Source organism: Schistocerca cancellata, chromosome 5 (assembly GCF_023864275.1).
Source record: "Schistocerca cancellata isolate TAMUIC-IGC-003103 chromosome 5, iqSchCanc2.1, whole genome shotgun sequence".
Lineage (NCBI taxonomy): Eukaryota > Metazoa > Arthropoda > Insecta > Orthoptera > Acrididae > Schistocerca > Schistocerca cancellata.
The window spans coordinates 426,763,406-426,788,767 of NC_064630.1; the positions used below are offsets into that span (position 1 = coordinate 426,763,406).

At 38.3% G+C, this 25,362-nt stretch overlaps 1 protein-coding gene across 1 annotated transcript in view; it reads right to left on the reverse strand.

The window, feature by feature from the left end:
• Window positions 1-25,362, reverse strand: part of LOC126188280 (mucin-12) — a 303,407-nt gene that overhangs the window by 137,434 nt on the left and 140,611 nt on the right. Inside the window, exon 8 of the mRNA XM_049929864.1 lies at window positions 14,425-14,643. Within this exon, the coding sequence (XP_049785821.1) occupies window positions 14,425-14,643 (219 nt within the window). The remainder of the gene's footprint in view (window positions 1-14,424; window positions 14,644-25,362) is intronic.

Here is a 25,362-nt window from a genome sequence, read left to right on the forward strand (position 1 = left end):
TTTATTAGATGTATTTTGCCAAATTTTTATAAATGTTCCAGAAAAGGCGAGGGCTAGGAATGAATGAATACCAAAACAACCTGACTTTCTTGAAAATCCAGTCTTTTCTGCAAAAGATAACCACAGAAACAAAAAGATAAACAGAAAGAATTTATGGAATGGCCCATGTATGACTGGAGGGCAGAGGATACAAGGGAATTTGTATTTCCAAGTAAAAAACCAACAATAACAGAAGGTACTCAGGAATGAGGCAACAGGCAAAGTCCTGAGAGGTGGGTTTCTCACAAGGATTGAATTATCTTAAGGCCAATAGCCCTGTAAAGCCATAGTAAACATTCAGCAAGAATGCGTTATATATGAAGGGGATCTTAACTGAAGTTGAATAAAATATTAATTTTCCAACAACAACTGGTAAATCTCGATGAAAGACATTTAAATAGCTTTGGATCTTGAAGCAATCTAAGTACAGTAAATTCAAAAGTGGTGGTTTCACCACTGGAAATGGGCATTACCTATATCACATGATATAAGTGTCTATATGGTAGAAATAATAAGAAGCACAGCAAAAAAGTGAAAGAAATAGTTCTATTAGCACTGAAATTGGAAGTTTATGATGATGTTCATATAAGGTATTGTAGATAACAGATTGATTTACAATATCATTGACTGTGGACTGAGTACATAATGTTAAGGTTAACTTACATTTCAGAAGGGATGAATATCATACTGGAGAAAGCCTGGGACACTTTTCTGAGGCAAGAAGATATGGATTAAATGAGAGGACCCTAGTTTACAAATTGTAGGTTCTAGTTACAGATTAAACAAGCCACTTGCTGTGAAAGGATATGAAACCAAAGAGGCTGTGGATGGAAGAACAAACTTAATAATTAAAAGGCAATATTATGAGGGCAACCCACTTCCATGTGATCAGAAACAAGAGCTGGTAGAACACAAAGACATTTTTTCAACCAATGTCATTCAGTGGTATGAAAGTTGTTTCAAGATTAAAGAATAAACAGTTTCCTAATTAAAAAATCTTATTATATTGCTACAGATTCAAAAAAAGAAGTAAGTAAATAAGCTGACATAATAGAACAAACTAATGGTCCACATAAAAATGTATTACAGGCTGTGTAAAAAGTAGGAAAAAAGTAAGGTTATTTTTCCAATCGGACAACGTGCTTCCGTTGACTGGAATAAGAAGAAACTTTCTAGTATGTATTCAGGAATTATTAATGAAATTTGTATGGGCGAAACTTGAGTTGTACTGGCCAGTAACTGGCAGCTGCCATTAGCAACCAAATCAAGAATGCATACTGTTTTTTATTTCAACTGAAATGTTAGCTTACATAGGCACACTGGTATTTGCCCTGCACCAAACACTGAGACATGATCAACTCAGTATATGAATTTATTAACTGTGTCAAAAACTGGGACGAGTGCTGCAAAATTGTTAAAAAATATAGTTTGGAGAGATAGGGTGTAACCGAATTCCCTATACAGACTATGAGGACACGTTGCTTACAACAGAACAAGTGGGGGAGGGGGGGAGAGAGAGAGAGAGAGAGAGAGAGAGAGAGAGAGAGAGAGAGAGAAGAAGAAGAAGAAGAAGAAGAAGAAGAAAGAAAAAAAAGTCTGGTAAACATGGGCTCATGGGCTCTAAAATGCATATGTTAATATGCTATTGGCACTTTTTCATCGTCAATACTGGGAAAAACCCCCATGAACCACGGACCTTGCCGTTGGTGGGGAGGCTTGCGTGCCTCAGCGATACAGATGGCCGTACCATAGGTGCAACCACAACGGAGGGGTATCTGTTGAGAGGCCAGACAAACATGTGGTTCCTGAAGAGGGGCAGCAGCCTTTTCAGTAGTTGCAGGGGCAACAGTCTGGATGATTGACTGATCTGGCCTTGTAACACTAACCAAAACGGCCTTGCTGTGCTGGTACTGCGAACGGCTGAAAGCAAGGGGAAACTACAGCCGTAATTTTTCCCGAGGACATGCAGCTCTACTGTATGATTAAATGATGATGGCGTCCTCTTGGGTAAAATATTCCGGAGGTAAAATAGTCCCCCATTCGGATCTCCGGGCGGGGACTACTCAAGAGGACGTCGTTATCAGGAGAAAGAAAACTGGCGTTCTACGGATTGGAGCGTGGAATGTCAGATCACTTAATCGGGCAGGTAGGTTAGAAAATTTAAAAAGGGAGATGGATAGGTTAAAGTTAGATATAATGGGAATTAGTGAAGTTCGGTGGCAGGAGGAACAAGACTTTTGGTCAGGTGATTACAGGATAATAAATACAAAATCAAATAGGGGTAATGCAGGAGTAGGTTTAATAATGAATAAAAAAATAGGAGTGCAGGTTAGCTACTACAAACCGCATAGTGAACGCATTATTGTGGCCAAGATAGACACAAAGCCCATGCCTACTACAGTAGTACAAGTTTATATGCCAACTAGCTCTGCAGATGACGAAGAAATAGATGAAATGTATGACGAGATAAAAGAAATTATTCAGGTAGTGAAGGGAGACGAAAATTTAATAGTCATGGGTGACTGGAATTCGTCAGTAGGAAAAGGGAGAGAAGGAAACATAGTAGGTGAATATGGATTGGGGGGAAGGAATGAAAGAGGAAGCCGCCTTGTAGAATTTTGCACAGAGCATAACTTAATCATAGCTAACACTTGGTTCAAGAATCATGAAAGGCGGCTGTATACATGGAAGAAGCCTGGAGATACTGATAGGTTTCAGATAGATTATATAATGGTAAGACAGAGATTTAGGAACCAGGTTTTAAATTGTAAGACATTTCCTGGGGCAGATGTAGATTCTGACCACAATCTATTGGTTATGAACAGCAGATTGAAACTGAAGAAACTGCAAAAAGGTAGGAATTTAAGGAGATGGGACCTGGATAAACTGACTAAACCAGAGGTTGTACAGAGTTTCAGGGAGAGCATTAGGGAACAATTGACAGGAATGGGGGAAAGAAATACAGTAGAAGAAGAATGGGTAGCTCTGAGGGATGAAGTGGTGAAGGCAGCAGACGATCAAGTAGGTAAAAAGACGCGGGCTAATAGAAATCCTTGGGTAACAGAAGAAATATTGAATTTAATTGATGAAAGGAGAAAATATAAAAATGCAGTAAATGAAGCAGGCAAAAAGGAATACAAACGTCTCAAAAATGAAATCGACAGGAAGTGCAAAATGGCTAAGCAGGGATGGCTAGAGGACAAATGTAAGGATGTAGAGGCTTATCTCACTACGGGTAAGATAGATACTGCCTACAGGAAAATTAAGGAGACCTTTGGAGAGAAGAGAACCACTTGTATGAATATCAAGAGCTCAGATGGCAACCCAGTTCTAAGCAAAGAAGGGAAAGCAGAAAGGTGGAAGGAGTATATAGAGGGTTTATACAAGGGCGATGTACTTGAGGACAATATTATGGAAATGGAAGAGGATGTAGATGAAGATGAAATGGGAGATAAGATACTGCGTGAAGAGTTTGACAGAGCACTGAAAGACCTAAGTCAAAACAAGGCCCCGGGAGTAGACAACATTCCATTAGAACTACTGATGGCCTCAGGAGAGCCAGTCATGGCAAAACTCTACCATCTGGTGAGCACGATGTATGAGACAGGTGAAATACCCTCAGACTTTAAGAAGAATATAATAATTCCAATCCCAAAGAAAGCAGGTGTTGACAGATGTGAAAGTTACCGAACTATCAGTTTAATAAGTCACAGCTGCAAAATACTAACGCGAATTCTTTACAGACGAATGGAAAAACTGGTAGAAGCCGACCTCGGGGAAGATCAGTTTGGATTCCGTAGAAATGTTGGAACACGTGAGGCAATACTGACCTTACGACTTATCTTGGAAGAAAGATTAAGAAAAGGCAAACCTACGTTTCTAGCATTTGTAGACTTAGAGAAAGCTTTTGACAATGTTGACTGGAATACTCTCTTTCAAATTCTGAAGGTGGCAGGGGTAAAATACAGGGAGCGAAAGGCTATTTACAATTTGTACAGAAACCAGATGGCAGTTATAAGAGTCGAGGGGCATGAAAGGGAAGCAGTGGTTGGGAAAGGAGTGAGATAGGGTTGTAGCCTCTCCCCGATGTTATTCAATCTGTATATTGAGCAAGCAGTAAAGGAAACAAAAGAAAAATTCGGAGTAGGTATTAAAATTCATGGAGAAGAAGTAAAAACTTTGAGGTTTGCCTATGACATTGTAATTCTGTCAGAGACAGCAAAGGACTTGGAAGAGCAGTTGAACGGAATGGACAGTGTCTTGAAAGGAGGATATAAGATGAACATCAACAAAAGCAAAACGAGGATAATGGAATGTAGTCAAATTAAGTCGGGTGATGCTGAGGGAATTAGATTAGGAAATGAGACACTTAAAGTAGTAAAGGAGTTTTGCTATTTAGGGAGTAAAATAACCGATGATGGTCGAAGTAGAGAGGATATAAAATGTAGACTGGCAATGGCAAGGAAAGCGTTTCTCAAGAAGAGAAATTTGTTAACATCGAGTATAGATATAAGTGTCAGGAAGTCGTTTCTGAAAGTATTTGTATGGAGTGTAGCCATGTATGGAAGTGAGACATGGACAATAACTAGTTTGGACAAGAACAGAATAGAAGCTTTCGAAATGTGGTGCTACAGAAGAATGCTGAAGATAAGGTGGGTAGATCACGTAACTAATGAGGAGGTATTGAATAGGATTGGGGAGAAGAGAAGTTTGTGGCACAACTTGACTAGAAGAAGAGATCGGTTGGTAGGACATGTTCTGAGGCATCAAGGGATCACAAATTTAGCATTGGAGGGCAGCGTGGAGGGTAAAAATCGTAGAGGGAGACCTAGATATCAATACACTAAGCAGATTCAGAAGGATGTAGGTTGCAGTAGGTACTGGGAGATGAAGAAGCTTGCACAGGATAGAGTAGCATGGAGAGCTGCATCAAACCAGTCTCAGGACTGAACACCACAACAACAACTGGGAAAAACACCCATTTTACTGAAAACACTTTGCTTTCCATATTTTGGGTAGTATGGACCAAAACAAGACAAAAATATCTAGTACACATGGACTCTAAAATGCCTACCTTAAATGCTATGGGCACTTGTTCAATAGATGGACAAATGCTCTTAGCTAGGGACAGGAAAAAAATCTATTTATTTTATGGCCATTTTTTGCCAAATTCAATGCAATTTTTTGACATACTAAGTGCCATTTTGTTCCCAATTCTCTGTTATTTTATTTAATCTATTTCAGTGTTTTTTCTTTCCTTTTCCATCTTATTTTTCTCCAATTTGAGCGATGGTGCCAACAGCCCAGTTTTGGAGGGCAGCAAGAGTGACAGGCAGCATACACACAGTGTACAGTACACGAATTGCAGCTTGACATCAGTTTTCAGCAGGACTCAGCAGCAACAGCCATATTCTCCTACAGATGGTGGAGAGATGGACTGCCGAAATATTGAATTACAGTGTAACCCTGCTTTTACATTCCCTGAATTAACATTTTCTTGTCATTTATGACTTTTTTTTTATCACTCCTATCAAATTTCCTATGCCAACAATGTTAATTCGTACCTGATTTTGAAACAACATATTTACAATTTTCCTACGATTTACACTTTATAAAAAATGCTTGTGGAGAAAAAACTGACATAAAATGATGCTGGCACGATGATGGCCATCAGGTAATGTTTACAAACATTGTGCGGTTAAGATTCTTGACACTGGACACTCTACTAAGCAGATTTGCCCAGTAAACATGTAAATGTTGAATAATTCATGCTGTATCTCCTGCCACTGCCAAGCTCTACCTGGCGTGGTGGCTAATAGGAGTAACTAGGTTCATTCGAATAAAGATACGATTAATCACAACCATGTCTCTACTGCACACATGCAGTTTTGCGATCATCATCATCATCATCGTCACATCTTTGTTGAACCACATTTGCCTTCACTCACTCCGCATTGCTGAAATTTTTTTGGTTTAAACACTGCGCCAATTAGGTATTTTTTCATGCTGAGCAAAATACGTTTCAAGAATTTATTTTCAATGTCCCAGAAAGATGACTACAGCACAAGAGATGCACAACAACAAATCTGCAAAGACCACACAAAATACACATGTAAATACTTGCTCTCAACGACGAGGGGGGGGGAGTCAAAACACATTGCGATAAGCATGAAAAAATATGTAAACAGCACAGTGGTTTCGTAATTTAAATAATGAATGACAGCTGCAGGCTTTCCAAAAACATTGATTACAATGTATTAAATTGAGTCAAACGTTTCTATTTCCCAGAAAGTTATCAGTTCCCATTACATCAGCAGTTTTTATTCGATAATAAACCTTTATTAGCTAATAAACAAGTCCATGACAAGAATTTTGATGCCTATTATGTGTATAAAATGGGAAAATGTAGGGAGGTATCCTATCTGTAACTTCTGCAGCTTAAAACACTATTTCCTACAGGTGATAATTTTTCCACTTTACACCTTTTTTTTTTTAAGCCCCTTGAAAAGTGTAAAAGCGGGTTTCCAATGAATGCTGATTTTAGGATCCAGCAGCAAATCCAAGAAGACTTTGAAGGCTTATTACATCAGGAAAGCATATAGAGTCACAACTTATAGGGTTTTACCGTAACATTCTGCAGTATATACACAAAACAGAAAAGACAAAATAATTCATTTTGTTTCTTACAAGTATGCCAGAGAAGGACTTGTGGTGAAAGAACAGATCCAGATGCGATACACATGATGTGTGTCCTAAATAACTTTTGTATCACTTAGTAATTGAATACCATCACAATAGTGTTAAGCCAAAAAATGGTATGTTACAGGTAGGGATGCTTGTGGACAATTGTGAAATATAATAAATTGTAAGTGTAAAAGTGTTCCTGTAAAACAAATCATTATCTTATTCCATCACCTTTCATGTTTGCATCTGGGTAACCTTAAGGCCAACTTCACAGTGAGCTGCTGGCATACATCATAAATAAATTGCAAGGGGGTATCCTATACATAACTTTTACAGCTTAAAACGTTATTTCCCACATTTTACACCATTTTTTGGAAGTCCCTTGAAAAGGATAAAAGTGGGGTTTCACTGTATGATTTTTATTCTGCCCAGTACAGTTGTCGGCCCATATCTGTAAATGTCATTTGACAATGAAAGATGAAAGCACTTTCAGAACGCAAGATGTGGCCCGATTTCCACTGCAACCACCAATGCTCTCATGGCACGAGAACATAATTTTGTGATACTTCACCAACATACAGGCACAGGTTGTAACTTGACAACTCCCTGCTACAAAACATATCTACACAAGTTAATGTGGGGGCACAAATTACCTTACGCATTTCAACACAGGGCATATGTAGCTTCCCGTTATCACTGTTGAGAGAGGTTTTGCATTTTCTGCCTTTCACAGATGCAATGCTTTGTAAGCAGAAATGTGCAATTTGTTGACGCAAACTATGCAATTTGTCTGATTTGTCAATCAGTCACATGTTGTGCACGTGTTACCACAAGTTTGATGGAATACCAACTTTGGAAACTCTCACTTAAACACTCTCCTGTTGAACTGGTGATCTACAGAAGTCTCAGGTTGCAACATTTTCAACAGCCGGTACAGTCTATGAATACTGAGAGAAATCTGAGGTAAGGTAATATTTCATTGATTTATGCCACACAATGATTTTCCTCTCTCTCTCTCTCTCTCTCTCTCTCTCTCTCTCTCTTTTTTATCGACTTCAGCTTTTTAACATAGGAACACAAATTCTATTCCAATGACTTTCAAATATTTGCACTTGTTCTTCTTCTCCTCCTCCTCCTCCTCTATTACAGTATACACGTTTGTCTGTTAGCTCCAACATATTTTTAACTTCTGAACATAAAACCTAGAGCTATCTTGTTTCCATTATTCTGACAAAAACTGAAAATCCTGTGCATACTCAGGCAGCATAAAAGCATAACTTTGAAAACATAGAAACCTGCTTATATTCATTGCAGCACTGACAGTTAAGTGTTTGGCCACTAAAGAGCATCTGGTACAATATTTGTAGCCTGGTTGTCATGCTTTGGTTGAGGGGGTTGGCACTTGACATCGCCTTTACTGTGCACAGCTTTGGATACTCCATAACAAAATGCGTGCTTTCAGCCTCAGTCCTTTATTGTGGTTAAGGCAGTTCTATCAAAAAGGGTGGCTATAGTGATCCTCAGTTTGACATTGAATTTAGCAGCTCCGAAAGTGAAAAAGAATGTAATGTTATCTCATCAGACAGTGAAAGTGCTGACAATTCATCAGTTGAGTGACAAGTGTTCACCAGGGGTACGAGATAAATACATCCCACTGTGCTCCAGCCAGCTCCTCCAAGATTGATGTTCACAGAAAACATTACGAAATACATGGCCAGACTTCATAGCTACAGAGAAACTAAAAAATGACTTCAAGGCTCAGAATATTTTAGTCAAAGTCCAGTGCATGATTATACTTGGGAATTTATTATTAATGATCTTCAAATCATTATGTTGAGCTTTAAAAACTATCCTTTTATGTCTAGATGTAATGCCATTCATTACGGAATGTTTTTAATCAATTAAAAAAAATATTTTAAAAAATTACGTGAAGGGATCAAAAAATCTGCTGAAAACTTGCACAAGCCCACTGTAAGAAGGTAAGCAATATACAACAGAAACTTGCCTCCTACTTAATGTTGGATTATCATATTTTCCACCACAAATGCTCTGAATATTCATGATATTAACACTCTAATGCCCAGAGGGGTCAAAATGACCCTTTTTGGTTTTTAAGTGCTAGCTACGTTTTGCAGAATGATTCAAGCAACATTTACTTTTGTAACATTTATTTATTTGGCATGTACTTTCATTACATTAAAAGACAGTGCATTTCGCGTAATTGATTATCACTTTTTTCAAGTTTCACCTTTAACATCCAGAGGGGTCATATTGATCCTTTTAGGAAAAAAAGCTATAATTTTGTTTATAGTTATGCCATACATTTGTCTCCTGCATTCTCAAGCATCAGCTACTTTACTCTGTAGTGCAATAATTTACTTTTGTTCATATTATTGCCATATGAAATGACAACAATGGACTCTGTTCACCATTGTCCATCATTCCTTTGTAAGAATCAGTCTTTCAAAGGTAATTGTGAGCTGAAGATTGAAATGAATCAAAAAGAGGATTTACGATATGAAGAAATTCTTGCAGTGTTACAAAAAGTTATGAAGTGTGATTCAGATGGTGGCGAACTTTTTTCTGATGATTCAGAGGAAGAGTTTTTGCTTCAGTCATTGAGAGAAGATGAATCATCTAATACTAATGATTCTGACTCTTCAGATACAGATAATGGAAGTTTACGTTCTAGTAATATTATTATTATTATTATTATTATTATTATTATTATTATTGCTCCTAATTTATAATAATCTTATTTTTATCTAAATATAATTTTACTGTACTTAATTTAGATTTTATGGTGGCTTTCTTACATTTGTTCTATTATTCGCGATCTCTAGATCGAGAAGAATCATGTAACAGAAGAGGAGATAATCCTGTTCCTCGGAGTGTAGAACAAGTGGCTGCTTCTTCGTCTGATGAAAGACATAAAGAAGTTGCTCCTGGTGGAACAGTCTGGATAGAAGCACTGCCTAATTCACAAGGTGGGTGTCTTCCTAATCACAATATTTTGAGACACTCTCCTGGATCTACACCACATGCAAAAAGAAATGTAAGTGATGAATTTGTCTCAAGTGCTTGGCACTTGTTCATAGACAACTGTATAATCAAACATACCTTGTAATGCACTATAACAGAGGCACACAGAGTACCAGGAAATAACAGCTGGTCAATGACCGTGGAAGAACTAGAAGCATTTATTGCAATTATTTATGCTCGTGGTGTGAGTGGTTGCTGAAGTACAGGCCTTCACACCTTATGGTTAGTTTCCTGGGGCCTACAATTTGGGTGGAAACCGTGAGTAGAAATAGATTCTGTGAGATTATGAGATTCTGGAGGTTAGCCTGGAAGTCTACACACTCTGTACAATTACAGAATGATAAGTTTGCATTGGTTTCTCCTGTCTAGAACAAAATCATAGAAAACTGTACAATGTGTTACAAACCTGGAAGTGACATAACAATACACAAGCAGCTCTTCCCAAATAAAACTAGGTGCCCGTTCACACAATTCATGGCTTCAAAGCCTGACAAGTATGGGCAAAAATACTGGTTAGCCGTAGATATTGAAAGCAAGTATGTACTCAATGGTCTCCCTTATCTTGGTAAGGATATTGCACGATCCAAAGATGAAGGGGATTCAGATTATGTAGTGATGCATGTTATAGAACCATTTCTGGGCAAAGGCAGAAATGTCACTACAGACAATTACTTCACTTCACTCAAACTAGCCAAAAAATTGAAAGAAAAATCAACATCCAATGCAGGAACTGTAAATATAGCAAGAAGAAAAATACCACAGGCTCGAAGTCCTTGAAGAATCCTCTGTATTTACTCCACAAAAGAGGTAAGACGTCATGATATTTCCTTGACAGTCTATCAAGGAAAGAAATAAAGAAATGTGCTAGTAATGCTTCCTTTCATCCTAGTGTTATCATAAATACAAATGAGAAAAACTCCACAAACAGTACGTTATTACAACAACAACAAAAATTGGAGCTGTCATAGTAGATAAAATGATGAGGCAGAATTCAATTAAGGCTTCCTCAAGAAGATGGCCAGTGCAATCCTACAATATCCTTGACCTAGCAGGAATTAATGCATGTGTAGTATTTAGGGCTGTCACAGGGAAGAAGATCAAAAGAAGACACTTTATTCAGCAGCTTGCAGATGAACTATGCTCTGAGTATGTGAAGAGTCGCTTTCCCCATATGGCCACAGACAAGTGTGAAAAGAATGAAAATAAAGATGAAGATGAAATGCCACAGAAGTGCCGTAAATGTTAAGTTCTCAAAATTCTGCAAATGTAATGAAACTATTTTCAAGTGCAGTGTTTGTAAGAAGATGGTTTGTGGAAAATGTACAAAGGAAACTGCATACAAATGTGTCAATTGTGTAAAACAATGAAGTAGCTGAAATTTCTGTACACATGAAAAGTTCAATTTTTTATGAATTTAGAACACAGAAAAGCCTGTTACTTGCATACACTTGTTTGGGTGTTACTAGGTTCAGTGAAATTTGTTTATATGTCAACATATAATACAATTTGTGTCTGTTTTTTTATTCACAACTCTGTATCTGAAAAGGCTATAAATCTTGTAAACATTAAAATATAATAAATGCTTAATATTTCGAAATAATAATTCAGAAAACTTTTTTTAAATGGTAGGGGCCAAATGACCCCTCTGGGCGTTCATGGGGGCAGGCAAAGTCTGGGCATCCGAGTGTTAATGAGACCCATCAAATATATTTCTTATACATCAGCTGTCCATTTCCAAAATTCTGTATGAAGTTTTCTTATAGCCTCTTCAGTGAATTTAAATGTTGCCTAAGAAAGAATTTTGTGTATAAGCAATTATGGTTAAACACACAAAAACCTAAAGTAAGAGTAAGGAGTCAGTAATTTCATGTTACCATTCTAAATGGAAGGGGTTTTGGTAGCATACTGATTTACAAACACAGGTGTGTATCACAACAAACACTACTACTTGTTACCACCACAAGTGGACACACTGTTGTTGAGACAATGTATAAGGAGACACTACCTTGTCCACACCAACAGCTCGGCACATACAACTTATACTATCTAATGACTACGTTTTCATCTTAAGTTTGATTATATTTAGACATACTACCTTCTCTGTGCCACTGGCATGCTCATATACTACCTTTTCAACGCAAAACTCAAAATTGAAATTTTTGGCAGTTACGACCTTTCCCATGACAGTGCCTCAATTGTACTAAGTATCAGGACTAGGTTCTTTTCTGAAGTTATACTGAAGCAAAAAGATGTTCCTCTCAACTGTTGAATTATGGTTGGGAGAAGCAACAAATAATTTGTTTGAGTTCTTCCACATCAAATCAACACAGGGTCTAAACCTCACCATCTCAGGTTTTCTTGAACTTTGGCACAGAAATATACTGAGATACATCAACTCGTTTCTGAATTACAGAGCTGTAAAGTTATCAGAAATGGGCCCAAAAATGGAACAGCAACTTTTAGAATTTTTGCAGAAGCTTTCCTAATTGAGCTACAGGCTTGGGATGAATACCATTTTATAGCATTTTTCACGCCAAAGTAAAAATGACTTTTCTTCACCTAGCTGGGCCATCTACATCCTTCTCATATCCAAGAAATGCTGCTATTCTGTGGATATCAGTAATGGATGTTCTGGTGAAAATAAATCCCGTGATTCCTACTGGAAGAAATTACACTTTACTTGAATGTGATGCGTGCCAAACGAATGAAGCCTTTACGAACTTAAAATAATAAAATTACTTAATAGTTAGTTTTACTGTAAACTATTTACTCGAATCTTTATTGCAACAGTGTTCATGTTTATTTTCATTAAAATGTTAATATTAGTACTGTTGTAATAATTAGCATGAGTACACAATCAAATTATTGGAAATATAGCTTGTCTTCTTTTCTTTTTTTTCACTACTGAAGAAAATATCATCCCAAATTTATATTTTGGCCTGGGATTTGTAACAATACTAGCTAATCATGGAATAAATTTGGAAATTTTAAAATTGTACTTCTTGAAAAAAAATATTAAATTACAATTTTGTTTTGAAAAGAATTTTCTTGTGTTAACCTATATATTATTGTCTGCCATAGGAATGGGCGTGAAAAATGATGTAAAATAGTATTCATCCCAGGTCTGGAGGTCAATTACGAAAACTTTTACAGCAATTCTAAAAACTGCCATTCCCTCTTTTTGGGCTCATTTATGATAACTTTACATCTCTGTAATTCAGAAATGAGTTGACGTATTTCAGTAAAATTTCACACTTTTCTAAGTCTATACAAACTGTAAAAGAAAATCTGGTGTGAGACAGTGAGGTAGAATATGGTCTTTTTCTTAGTTGATCTGAAGTGGAATGACCCGTTTTAAAATACAACTTGCACAACTTAAGACAAGGTTGATTAAGTATCCGAAACCTTTGGAGTAACTAAAGTTATCCAACACATTAAATATAGCCTAACTGAAATTAAGTTGTTGTACATGTGTGCCACTATCATGGTAAAGTTAGACACTGAAAAAATATATACGACATCTAAATGTTATGATACAAATGATGTTAATGCCCTGACCCTGTAAAACTGAGTGAAGACAAAATCAGCAAAGAATAAAAGGAACAATTCAAAGCAACTCAGCTAATTTAATTCAAATCTAACACATTTCAAATAAGCTGTATTATCTGACCATATCCAATTCATAATGAAAACAATGTCCAACAACGTTCAGAAAATAAGATCATGATCTGAATGAAACCGTCAGCATGAAATCCAGTATACTAGAAAAGGCAGCAATCTGACACACTCATACATGCTGTCCTCCACAGTACCACCACCTTTTATCCTTCCACATCATATTGTACCCTTTAACTATCCATGATTTGAGAAGTATTTACCTTCTCCCTCAAAGTCTGTTTTTTCATAAAATGGTTGATATAAATCGTGCCACTGTAAGAGCTGTCAACTGAATGCGGACCCATTTATCTATCCTTCACACAATCAAATTTCAAGTTTTCCTCCCTTAAAGACTTTTCACTCCGATTTGTTGGCTCATATCTAAGCCATTTACAATGAACAAACCAGATTCAAGACAAGAAGCAACATAAGATGGTGGCAACAGTCTCTGCCTGTCGGGACTCTGTTGCACCACAAAAACAAAAATGTTAAGACGTGAATTATGGTTCTGTCAGAATACAGCAAGAAAACATTTTAAATTCTTCTATAACAAGCATTAGTGATTAATCTGTCATGGCAGGGGAATTATCTTTTGTTGCTTCTGTCTTCACACTTAACTGACATGTTATCTGCACTCCTCTATTCCATTTCCCTTCTATTTTAGTCTCACTTCGCATTTTCATTTTCTCATACTAGCTGGGAATATTTAATGTAAAACGCTTTCCATGTTCTGTCATATTATCACTAGCTATAATCATTGTACACTTTGTCCCCTGGTTAACACTGACTGGAATGAGAACTAAGCATCATGAAAATAAATCCACATTACCTTAGATTGGCTTTAATCACAAAATTTTATTTGCAAAAAAGTGCAATGTCATAAAACAGCATAAATTATTTTTGTTTAAACACTGCAGCACAACACCCAAACTGAAAGAAAAAAAAATATCTCTCTCTCTATGAAGAAATGGTGTTATCGGGTTCACATAAACAGTTACTTACACCTGAGAACCACGAAGCTTACGTCGCAGCCCTTGAATAACTATTTGTCCTGTTGCAGAAGAAAGGGAGTTATTTGTCTGGCGACCAATAAATCCCCTTGGTTCAGGCACCAAATCAGTCAAACTACTAGTACTCCCACACTCTGAATTAGTTCGAGAAATTGAGCGCATGAGAGCTCTATTTGCACGTTCTTCTTTCGCTGTGATGCCCTGAAGCAATCTGCAAGAGATAAAAACCGTCTTTAACACATGTGTTCTTAGTACATCTAGATTTCTTCTAATTGATGACAGAATTTTAATCACTGCAAGGGTAACATTCTTTCTGACTACCTAGAGTGCTCATAGATTAAGGGCAAAACTTTTTCAACTAATTCAACAACCCTATGCTTTGATATATAGCAGATACAAATTATTACAAAACTATCACTCAATGAGGCATATTATTCAAGTCACACAAAGTATCACACTTTCTGCATTACAGACATGGATAATAAAAATCCATATTTCTATGTCTGGACAGAAGATCAAGCTGACAATGTACTGTTAGTTATTTCAGGTCTCTGGGATAATCTGGAAAAGTTTGAGTTTCCTATTGTGAATCCTAGCTTGAGGCTTTTTATAGAGGGCTGTGGAGGACAAGATAAGAAATCCTATGTGGTACACACTTTGACTTTCTTTCTGTTTAAAAAAGCTCCTCAGCAGCTTAAGAACATAATGCTGTTTTTCCAGTAAGAAGCCACTCATTTATTCCTGCTGACAGAGTCTTCGGAGTTTTGGAAAAACATCTGCAAAAGAAATCTGAGGTACTGACACACAAAAATTACCACAGTGTTTATAAATTGGTTGGTTCAATCCACATTTTAGATGAGGACGGGAGTGTGAGAAACTCCAAACCACTCAGTGAACATTTTAAAAACATGGAGGGTGTCAGAGGCATGAAACAAATGTGTTATGGAAGTCAATCAAAGATGAAAATGTCACAGTCAAAATAAAAATGGAGAAAACGTATCACTGCAATGTTCCATCACCATTGTTCAGCCCTCTAAAAAAAATTATATAAAAAAAAGTGCCCTGTTGCTGACTAATCAGTAATTTCATGATACAGCACAGTGAGTGAAGCAAAGTCGACTGATGTGAATAATTTCCTACACAAATGTTTTGGGGATGACTGGGAGAGCACAGGAGATTTTGGTTTCCATTAAAACACCATCGAGGCAGTTCCTATTGTAAGTGGCAGTCAGGAAGAAGTTTGTATGTCAGCTTGTTGTTGCTTCGAAGGAGGAGGACTGTACCAAATTTGAAGGGAAACCAACAGGATGGTCACTCTGATAACTCTATAAATCGAAATTTTTACCAGAAACACACTGTGAATTCAATATAAAATGATTAATGTGAATGTATTTATCGTGTAATAAAATGATTTTTCTAGTCAGCTGGCATCAAAAGGATGTTATGAACATGCTATACATTAGAATCTCTTTTTAAAAAATAAAAATATAAAAAAACTTCAATTTTGTATTAACAGATAACATTATTCTTTGCTTAGTTAAACATTTACCTCATTAATCGTTTATTTCTACACTCCTGGAAATTGAAATAAGAACACCGTGAATTCATTGTCCCAGGAAGGGGAAACTTTATTGACACATTCCTGGGGTCAGATACATCACATGATCACACTGACAGAACCACAGGCACATAGACAGAGGCAACAGAGCATGCACAATGTCGGCACTAGTACAGTGTATATCCACCTTTCGCAGCAATGCAGGCTGCTATTCTCCCATGGAGACGATCGTAGAGATGCTGGATGTAGTCCTGTGGAACGGCTTGCCATGCCATTTCCACCTGGCGCCTCAGTTGGACCAGCGTTTGTGCTGGACGTGCAGACCACGTGAGACGACGCTTCATCCAGTCCCAAACATGCTCAATGGGGGACAGATCCGGAGATCTTCCTGGCCAGGGTAGTTGACTTACACCTTCTAGAGCACGTTGGGTGGCACGGGATACATGCGGACGTGCATTGTCCTGTTGGAACAGCAAGTTCCCTTGCCGGTCTAGGAATGGTAGAACGATGGGTTCGATGACGGTTTGGATGTACCGTGCACTATTCAGTGTCCCCTCGACGATCACCAGTGGTGTACGGCCAGTGTAGGAGATCGCTCCCCACACCATGATGCCGGGTGTTGGCCCTGTGTGCCTCAGTCGTATGCAGTCCTGATTGTGGCGCTCACCTGCACGGCGCCAAACACGCATACGACCATCATTGGCACCAAGCCAGAAGCGACTCTCATCGCTGAAGACGACACGTCTCCATTCGTCCCTCCATTCACGCCTGTCGCGACACCACTGGAGGCGGGCTGCACGATGTTGGGGCGTGAGCGGAAGACGGCCTAACGGTGTGCGGGACCGTAGCCCAGCTTCATGGAGACAGTTGCGAATGGTCCTCGCCGATACCCCAGGAGCAACAGTGTCCCTAATTTGCTGGGAAGTGGCGGTGCGGTCCCCTACGGCACTGCGTAGGATCCTACGGTCTTGGCGTGCATCCGTGCGTCGCTGCGGTCCGGTCCCAGGTCGATGGGCACGTGCACCTTCCGCCGACCACTGGCGACAACATCGATGTACTGTGGAGACCTCACGCCCCCCGTGTTGATCAATTCGGCGGTACGTCCACCCGGCCTCCCGCATGCCCACTATACGCCCTCGCTCAAAGTCCGTCAACTGCACATACGGTTCACGTCCACGCTGTTGCGGCATGCTACCAGTGTTAAAGACTGCAATGGAGCTCCGTATGCCACGGCAAACTGGCTGACACTGACGGCGGCGGTGCACAAATGCTGCGCAGCTAGCGCCATTCGACGGCCAACACCGCGGTTCCTGGTGTGTCCGCTGTGCCGTGCGTGTGATCATTGCTTGTACAGCCCTCTCGCAGTGTCCGGAGCAAGTATGGTGGGTCTGACACACCGGTGTCAATGTGTTCTTTTTTCCATTTCCAGGAGTGTATATTTTACAAAGTATTGGATCAAAGCATAGAAGTCCAACAAATTTTCCATAAATTTGAAGAACACAATTGCATATTGATTTGAGTTTATGATGTTGCTAGAAGTACATCCCAACTTCACATTTTAAAATTTGTCACAAATGTTCCATGTTAGGAGTAATGAGTTTTTTTTCTTCTTCTGTAAAATTTGGTCTTCTGGAAATAATACAATATGGAACTATGCTCCTCATATATAACTATCTTCAGTTCGACATAAGCCACTGCCCATCCAATCTTGCTGAGACACTAATGACTATCAGTACCCTGACACATTAAACAATGTGAATTCCAGGTTGGAATACCAACAATATTAGCAAAAGGTTAGATTGGTACTCACCCAAAAATGACTTGCTGAGTTTCAGACAGGCACAACAAAAAGACTCTTACATATTATAGCTTTCAGCAAAAGCCCTCTTCAGCAAAGAAACACACACACATTCACAAGCAAGCACAATTCATGCACACATGACTGCTATCACCGGCAGCTCCAACCAGAATGTGACTGGTGCATGAATAGCAATCTGGATGGGGCACGGAAGTGGGAGGAATAGCAGGGTATGGGTGGGGGGAGGTAAGATCACTTCTGGGATGTGAAGGGACTAGAAGGCTGCTGGGTGAGAGAGCGAGATGCAGTTTTCGCCCTCTCTGTCCTCACATCCCCTCACCCTCAATCTGTGCTGCCCCCTGCCAATGCACCCATCATCCTTTCCCCTTCCCTGCTCCTCCCTTTTCCTCTCCCTCCCCCACCACCCCACCTTCTGAAGCTGCACCTAGCAATCTCACCAAGATGCCATCTAGACCGTGCATGCCAGACAACGCTCTTCTCTCCCCCATACAACTGGTAGTTTTATATTACCTTCAAGTCCCTCACATATAGTGTCGGACCAAAATGAAAGCAGATTCATGGCCAGTCCTTTATCAGGAAACTGAGCACAACAGGGTATGCTGATGGTAGATGATCTCAAATCTTTTACTGATTTCCAAAGAGAATTAAAAGCTAAACATTAGAGAGAAGGAGCACAAAAGAAACTTTGTTTGGAATTACTGAGGACTGAAACTCTACAATAGCAACAGAGATTTTGTTGAATTTCAACTAAATAAAGCCAAATATCTCGATGATCTGATTCATGAGAAGCATCTGTCAGAAGTTATCAATAACAACCTACTGTGGAGAGTATGAGATAAATTATCAGGAAAAGACTAGGGAAAGGTTAGTAATCTTTTAGAATATCTGGAACAGCTCGATATGACAAAAAGTGAGTCAGAATGTTGGAACAATAACTGGACAGTAGACAGGGACAGCAGGCAAGTTCAAATTAATAGTCAATTTAAAGGACAAAGAGAAGAGAAACAAATATAAAATCCAACATAAGAATAGACAGAAACGCAGGTGGAGAGATGCTAATCAAAGTACTGCTGACAGAGATCTGGACACTCAAGAATTTCATAACAACACACAAAGAGACAACTCATAAGCTTCGGAAGATAGGCTTGATTTTCTGAAGCTGTTACGATGGAGCCAATATCATTCAAATCTGATATGATAAAGGTAATGCGATAACGAATAATTTATTATATGAGAATCAATGTATACCTAAAAATTACATCTGAATAAAGCTATGTGGTATGGTAGGTAAGTTATCAGTAGATATAATTGTGGATTGAGGCAGTGGAGTCTGTGTTGTGACCTATAATTTAATGCATTTTGTCTAACGCTGCCAATCACCAGAGTGAAGTTGATTGGAATTACAGTAAATCGGCACAGGCACAAATCTTATTTCATTTCTCTATCGGCACATACAAGTTTAGTTACCTGATGCCCCTTGTATCTCATTTAAACATCCCTATCCTTCTTGTAACTGCCTGGCTATTAAATTCTAAAGTTATTTTACACTTTTGTAGAGGATATGTAGCTTTTCCATATGGTTATGATCACAACTAGTATCACTACCACTGGATTCCATGGCAAATAATCACAAGCATGTAACACTCGCAATAGTAACTGTGCTACAATGAATGGAGATACATATGAGCCCTACATATAGGGAAAAAATATCAGTGGAAGATACAGCAACTAATATGATAAATCATAATGACTTAATGCAAAGGAGAAAGTAGACATTATTCAACTGCTTACCAGTCATTGAGAGATATTTCCACTGAAACCAGTAATGACTAAAGATTTTACATGCACACTACAGATAAAACCTCACGATCCTTTCTATGCGAGACCATACGAGATACCAGTAGCAGTAAAGGACATTACACGTCGTGGAAGTAACAGAATTGGGATGTAATAGAAATATCTAACAGTTGTTATAATAATCAACTGGTTATCATTAAGAAACCAGATGGAACAGTCAGGCTAGTGCTTGATGCAAGAACACTAAATAAGATAACAGAACCACAAAGAGACAGACCACCCATAATAGATGAAATGTTGACAAAATTTTCATCGGTAAAGTGCATTAGTACTATTGATTTAACATCTGGATATCTGCAAATTAAACTACATGAGATGTCTAGTGAATATACAGTATTTCTATCCGATGGTAGAGCTTATCAAATCAAGTTTATACCATTTAGATTGAACATCTGTATCAGTGTCCTTAAGAGCTCTTGATAAGGAAATTGGAGATGATCTGAAAGACAAGATCTTGTATACATAGTTGACATACTAATAATACTGTAAACCTGATCACGTACATGTACTGGATGAACTAATACCTCGATTACCACATTTACCTAAGTATAAGACTACCCTGAATATAAGGTGACGCCATTTATTTATTTATTTATTTTTTAAGGGGCTCCTTCAGAAAAATTAATTTTTTAAACTTTTTCTGACTAATCAAAATTACAAACTTTTCTTGGTGTAAGGTATCTGCCTACAAAGTTAACATTGTGACTATTCTAAATTTATGCCATTTATTGTATACAACATGATAATACAACCAAAAATAAAATAAACAAAAAGAAATAGTTTACATTAATTTTTATTTGCAGTGCATTTTTTCTTTACTTAGCGTACTTTTTATCATCATCGTCATCGTCGCCATCCTAAATGAACAGCTCTGAAACTTATATCTTCATTGTCGCAAATATTTGGCTGTTCACTTCTATACTGATGTGACAGTGTTAATGTACAATGTCTTTTGCTTCCAAACATATCGTATGCCCACTGCCTTCTCACTGGCCATGTAGATCCAGCAGCTGAACATGCCCTATCATTCCCATCATATGTCATAGCGAGCGTCGATAACATTGTCGCATGACACACATCATTGGCCTCAATCTAGACTTTTAGCATGTCCTACGGAAGTGCTTGCTATTGTTGAGTACTTGTCTAATTCTGAAGTCAATTGGATTCAAGCAAACTGTGTTTAGACATGGAAGATGTTCATAAACAGCTGCGGTATGCAGTATAGATCCTCGCTGTTGGCAGCGTGACAAAATTTGCTGTCTGCTCTCCATTCCCCTTCCCGCACTCATTAGTGTTATCAGCTTATCTGATGTCACTGTTCACTCACCAAGCCTTCCATAGTGCTGTGCTTGAGTAACAGTGAAACATGGCAGCAATATCCTCTAGGGTGCAGGTCAATGTAACAACAGCAACTTATAAATAAATAAAACATCAAAATCAAGATTAAGTCCAAATCTTGAACTTTTGCTCATCCTGCAACTACTGTTGGTGCTACCTTGCTACCTCCAAAACGAGTGTTTCTGCTGCAATTTATTCTTGTGATAACAACTGCAGTCAGTTTAATGTGATTGATCATTTGTTACAAATTAACTTCTGGATTAATTTTGTGTGTTGTATCAGCTGAATGTCACCATCTTGTTCTAAAGTTGATCAGAAGCTGGTACCGTTTTTCTCCGGTATTCCTGTATGTGAACAGCAACCAATTTTCTCATTTTCAACCCACTTGGTAAGTCATTAGTTTCTCAAAACCAAATAAAAGTTGACTTGCACTCAGCATCAAGAAATGGTTTCTGAAGGACAAGATTTTCGCTTTTGAATGTTACCTTCACATAAAAAGCAGCATAAGTATGTGTGTAGGTATCCCTCTATAAGAACTTTTACTGCAAACCTGTTCAAATACAACAAAAGTTTGTGAGTTGATAGAATTTAATGCTATTACCTCCTGTGTTTCACAAAGTAGTCAATTTGTTAGGCGAAGCATAGTATAGTTGAAGTGGCTGGTTCAAAGTTTCTCGAGTATCTGTGTGTCACTTGACAGCTCGAGCAATGTCAGTACTGTGTCGAGTACTTTGGCATATTGGGAATTCTTGAGCCTATTTGAATGAAAATATTGTTTGTTAAACCCTACCCTTCAGACTCCTTCAAAATAAATATGTACAAAACCACAATAGCCAAACCATCTGTAAATGTAGGATGGTCCCTATATTAGTCTATTTAACAATGTAGAAACACTGACCTAATCACCATTATTTTGATTTGTGTAAATAAGAGCACCCTTTATTTGTCAAATAATGAATTTGGGGGGAAAAACTCATCTTATAATCAGGTAAATACGCTATATCCGCAGCGAATTACCTTGAAATTATCTAAATCTCAATTCGGTAGGACTTAAGTTAAATTTTTAGGATTTGCGATCAATAGGGAAGGAATAAGACTAGACACATTACGTTGGACGTGATTGGGAAACGTCCGCAACAATCAAACAAAAAACAACTGTGAGTATATTTACGGACAGCAGGATTTTACAGAAAGTTTTTGAACAAATAAATCCTAAATGCACGGCATATGGCTAAGTTAATGAAACAATATTCAGTGTGGCAATGGGCACAGAATGTGCAGCCGAGTTCTTAGCTATCAGGGACAGAGTTCAGTGTCAGCACCATCACTGTTGCTTCCTGATTTCAGACAACCGCTTCACCTCACAACAGATACCTTGGATTACTGTCTAGGCACCCACCTGTACCAACAAAGACAGTTGGGTGTTATAGTTGAACACAAACTATTGCATTTGCAAGACATATGCTCACACATACTGAAAGAAATTATGGTATAACCGAAAACAGACATTAGCAGTAGTACAGGTGATCAAAAAGTTTAAATAGCTGTTAGCAGGATGAGAGACCATTGTCTGTAGCGATCACACCATCATTAACAGTACTCTCAAAAAGTAGGTTTGCTACACAATAGGATCACTAGTCGGTATTTTTCTTGTAAGAATTCAATTTTTCTGTAAGTTATGTCAAAGGCAACAAAAATGTAGTACTGGATGCACTGTCCTGGCTTCCAATAGGTTTATGGCCACAAAAAGACTGCAAAGAACTTGGCACTTCCACAATATATTTTTTGAAAACTAGCAATTTAAGTAGGGAATTTATAAATTTCTGTCATAACTTCCAAACAGAACAGCTCGAAGGTCAAGAACAACTTAGAACATACTCAATGGTTAGAAAATGGGAGTGAAGAGTTAAACCCCAGATGGAAGCTTCACACATGGGTACTAGTCCACTAGTCACAGTTCGAGTAAGTGGTTGCCCTTTATTCCATTCAACCAGACTGAATTAATAATATGGCTTATATATCTAGGGTACAGTCACTTTGGCCCTAAGAAATGTATCAAGCACATTAAAAAGTATTATTACTTTTAAAACATGCACTGACAAGTTAAAAACATTTTATGACAGTCTGAGACTTGTCAGAAGGTGCAAATACAGATGACAAACCTACATATCTTACTTCATTGCATAATACTCAATGAGTTATAGGACTTAGTGGAAGTGGACTTCTACAGTCCATTGCCTCGTTGGGCAGGGAGGTATGGTGTTTATTTTCGTCATCCTGGAATGGTGGTCAATGTTAGTTAAATTGCATCCACTGAGAAAAGCATAACCCATAGCATCATACTGAAGCTGACCGATCATTATTTAAAGTTAGTAGGAAGACCAAAACATTTGTTGTTGGATAACGGTATACAATTTATGGCAAGCCAAATTAAGGAGTTCCTAGCATGGGAAAAAAATCAATCATATCCTCATATACTGGTACCACCCACAGGCTAACACCACCATACATGTAATATAGGAATTATGACATATTGTGCAAGAAAACATACCAAGTGATTTTGAAAAAATGCTGAACAAACATCCCCATTCAGTTATCCGGGTACACACAGATAGATTTTAGGCAAGCAAGTTGAAGGTGAACCTTTGTTAAATTATACTGAATCACTGAATGTGTGGATTACTCCAGTACCACAGTCAAATATCCAAGAGACATTAATTAAAGCAGGTAATGAGAGGAAAAAGATGTGTATAAATTAGGGGACTTGGTAAGCATAATAGAAGTTCAAAGAGTGAAAGACTAAAGGGACCATATGTGATAACACATACACCTCACCCAAAAGCAACTGTGCTAACCAACCTGATTACAAGGAAAGAAAAAGGGATGTTTAACATGCAAGATTTAAAACCCTTTGCAGTCAGTGAGTGATAAATTCTTGACTATACTATGTTAAAATTTAAAGCAAAGTGGGATTGAACAAAATCCCACAATCATGTTTTATGTTAGAGAGAGTTGTTGTTGTTGTTGTTGTTGTTGTTGTGGTCTTCAGTCCTGAGACTGGTTTGATGCAGCTCCACATGCTACTCTATCCTGTGCAAGCTGCTTCATCACCCAGTACGTACTGCAGCCTACATCCTTCTGAACTGCCTAGTGTAGTCATCTATTGGTCTCCCCTACAATTTTTACCCTCCAATACTAAATTGGTGATCCCTTGATGCCTCAGAACATGTCCTACCAACTTATCCCTTCTTCTAGTCAAGTTGTGCCACAAACTCCTCTTCTCCTCAATTCTATTCAATATCTACTCATTAGTTACGTGATCTACCCATCTAATCTTCAGCATTCTTCTGTAGCACCACATTTCGAAAGCTTCTATTCTCTTCTTGTCCAAACTATCGCCCTTGTTTCACTTCCATACATGGCTACACTCCATACAAATACTTTCAGAAATGACTTCCTCACACTTAAATCTATACTCGATGTTAACAAATTTCTCTTCTTCAGAAACGTTTTCCTTGCCATTGCCAGTCTACTTTTTATATCCTCTGTACTTCGGCCATCATCGGTTATTTTGCTCCACAAATAGCAAAACTCATCTACTATTTTAAGTATCTCATTTCCTAATCTAATTCCTGCAGTGTCACCCGATTTAATTCAACTACATTCCATTATCCTCGTTTTGCTTTTGTTGATGTTCATCTTATGCCCTCGTTTCAAGACACTGTCCATTCCGTTCAACTGCTCTTCCAAGTCCTTTGCTGTCTCTGACAGAATTACAATGTCATCGGCGAACCTCAAAGTTTTTATTTCTTCTCCATGGATTTTAATACCTACTCTGAATTTTTCTTTTGTTTCTCTAACTGCTTGCTCAATATACAGATTGAATAACATCGGGTAGAGGCTACAACCCTGTCTCACTCCCTTCCCACCCACTGCTTCCCTTTCATGCCCCTCGACTATTGTAACTGCCATCTGGTTTCTGTATAAATTGTAAATAGTCTTTCGCTCCCTGTATTTTACCCCTGCCACCTTCAGAATTTGAAAGAAAGTATTCCAGTCAACATTGTCAAAAGCTTTCTCTAAGTCTACAAATGCTAGGAACGTAGGAATGCCTTTTCTTAATCTAGCTTCTAAGATAAGCCGTAGGCTTCTACCAGTTTTTCCATTCGTCTGTAAAGAATTCGCGTTAGTATTTTGCAGCCGTGACTTATTAAACTGTTACTGCTGCTGTTGCTGCTGCTGCTGATGATGATGATGATGAAGTCCCATACTCTGAGGAGCGTAGGAGGCGATGTGGGAGACCCGCACTGCTGTACTAGGCAAGGTCCTATCGGAGGTGGTTTGCCATTGCCTTCCTC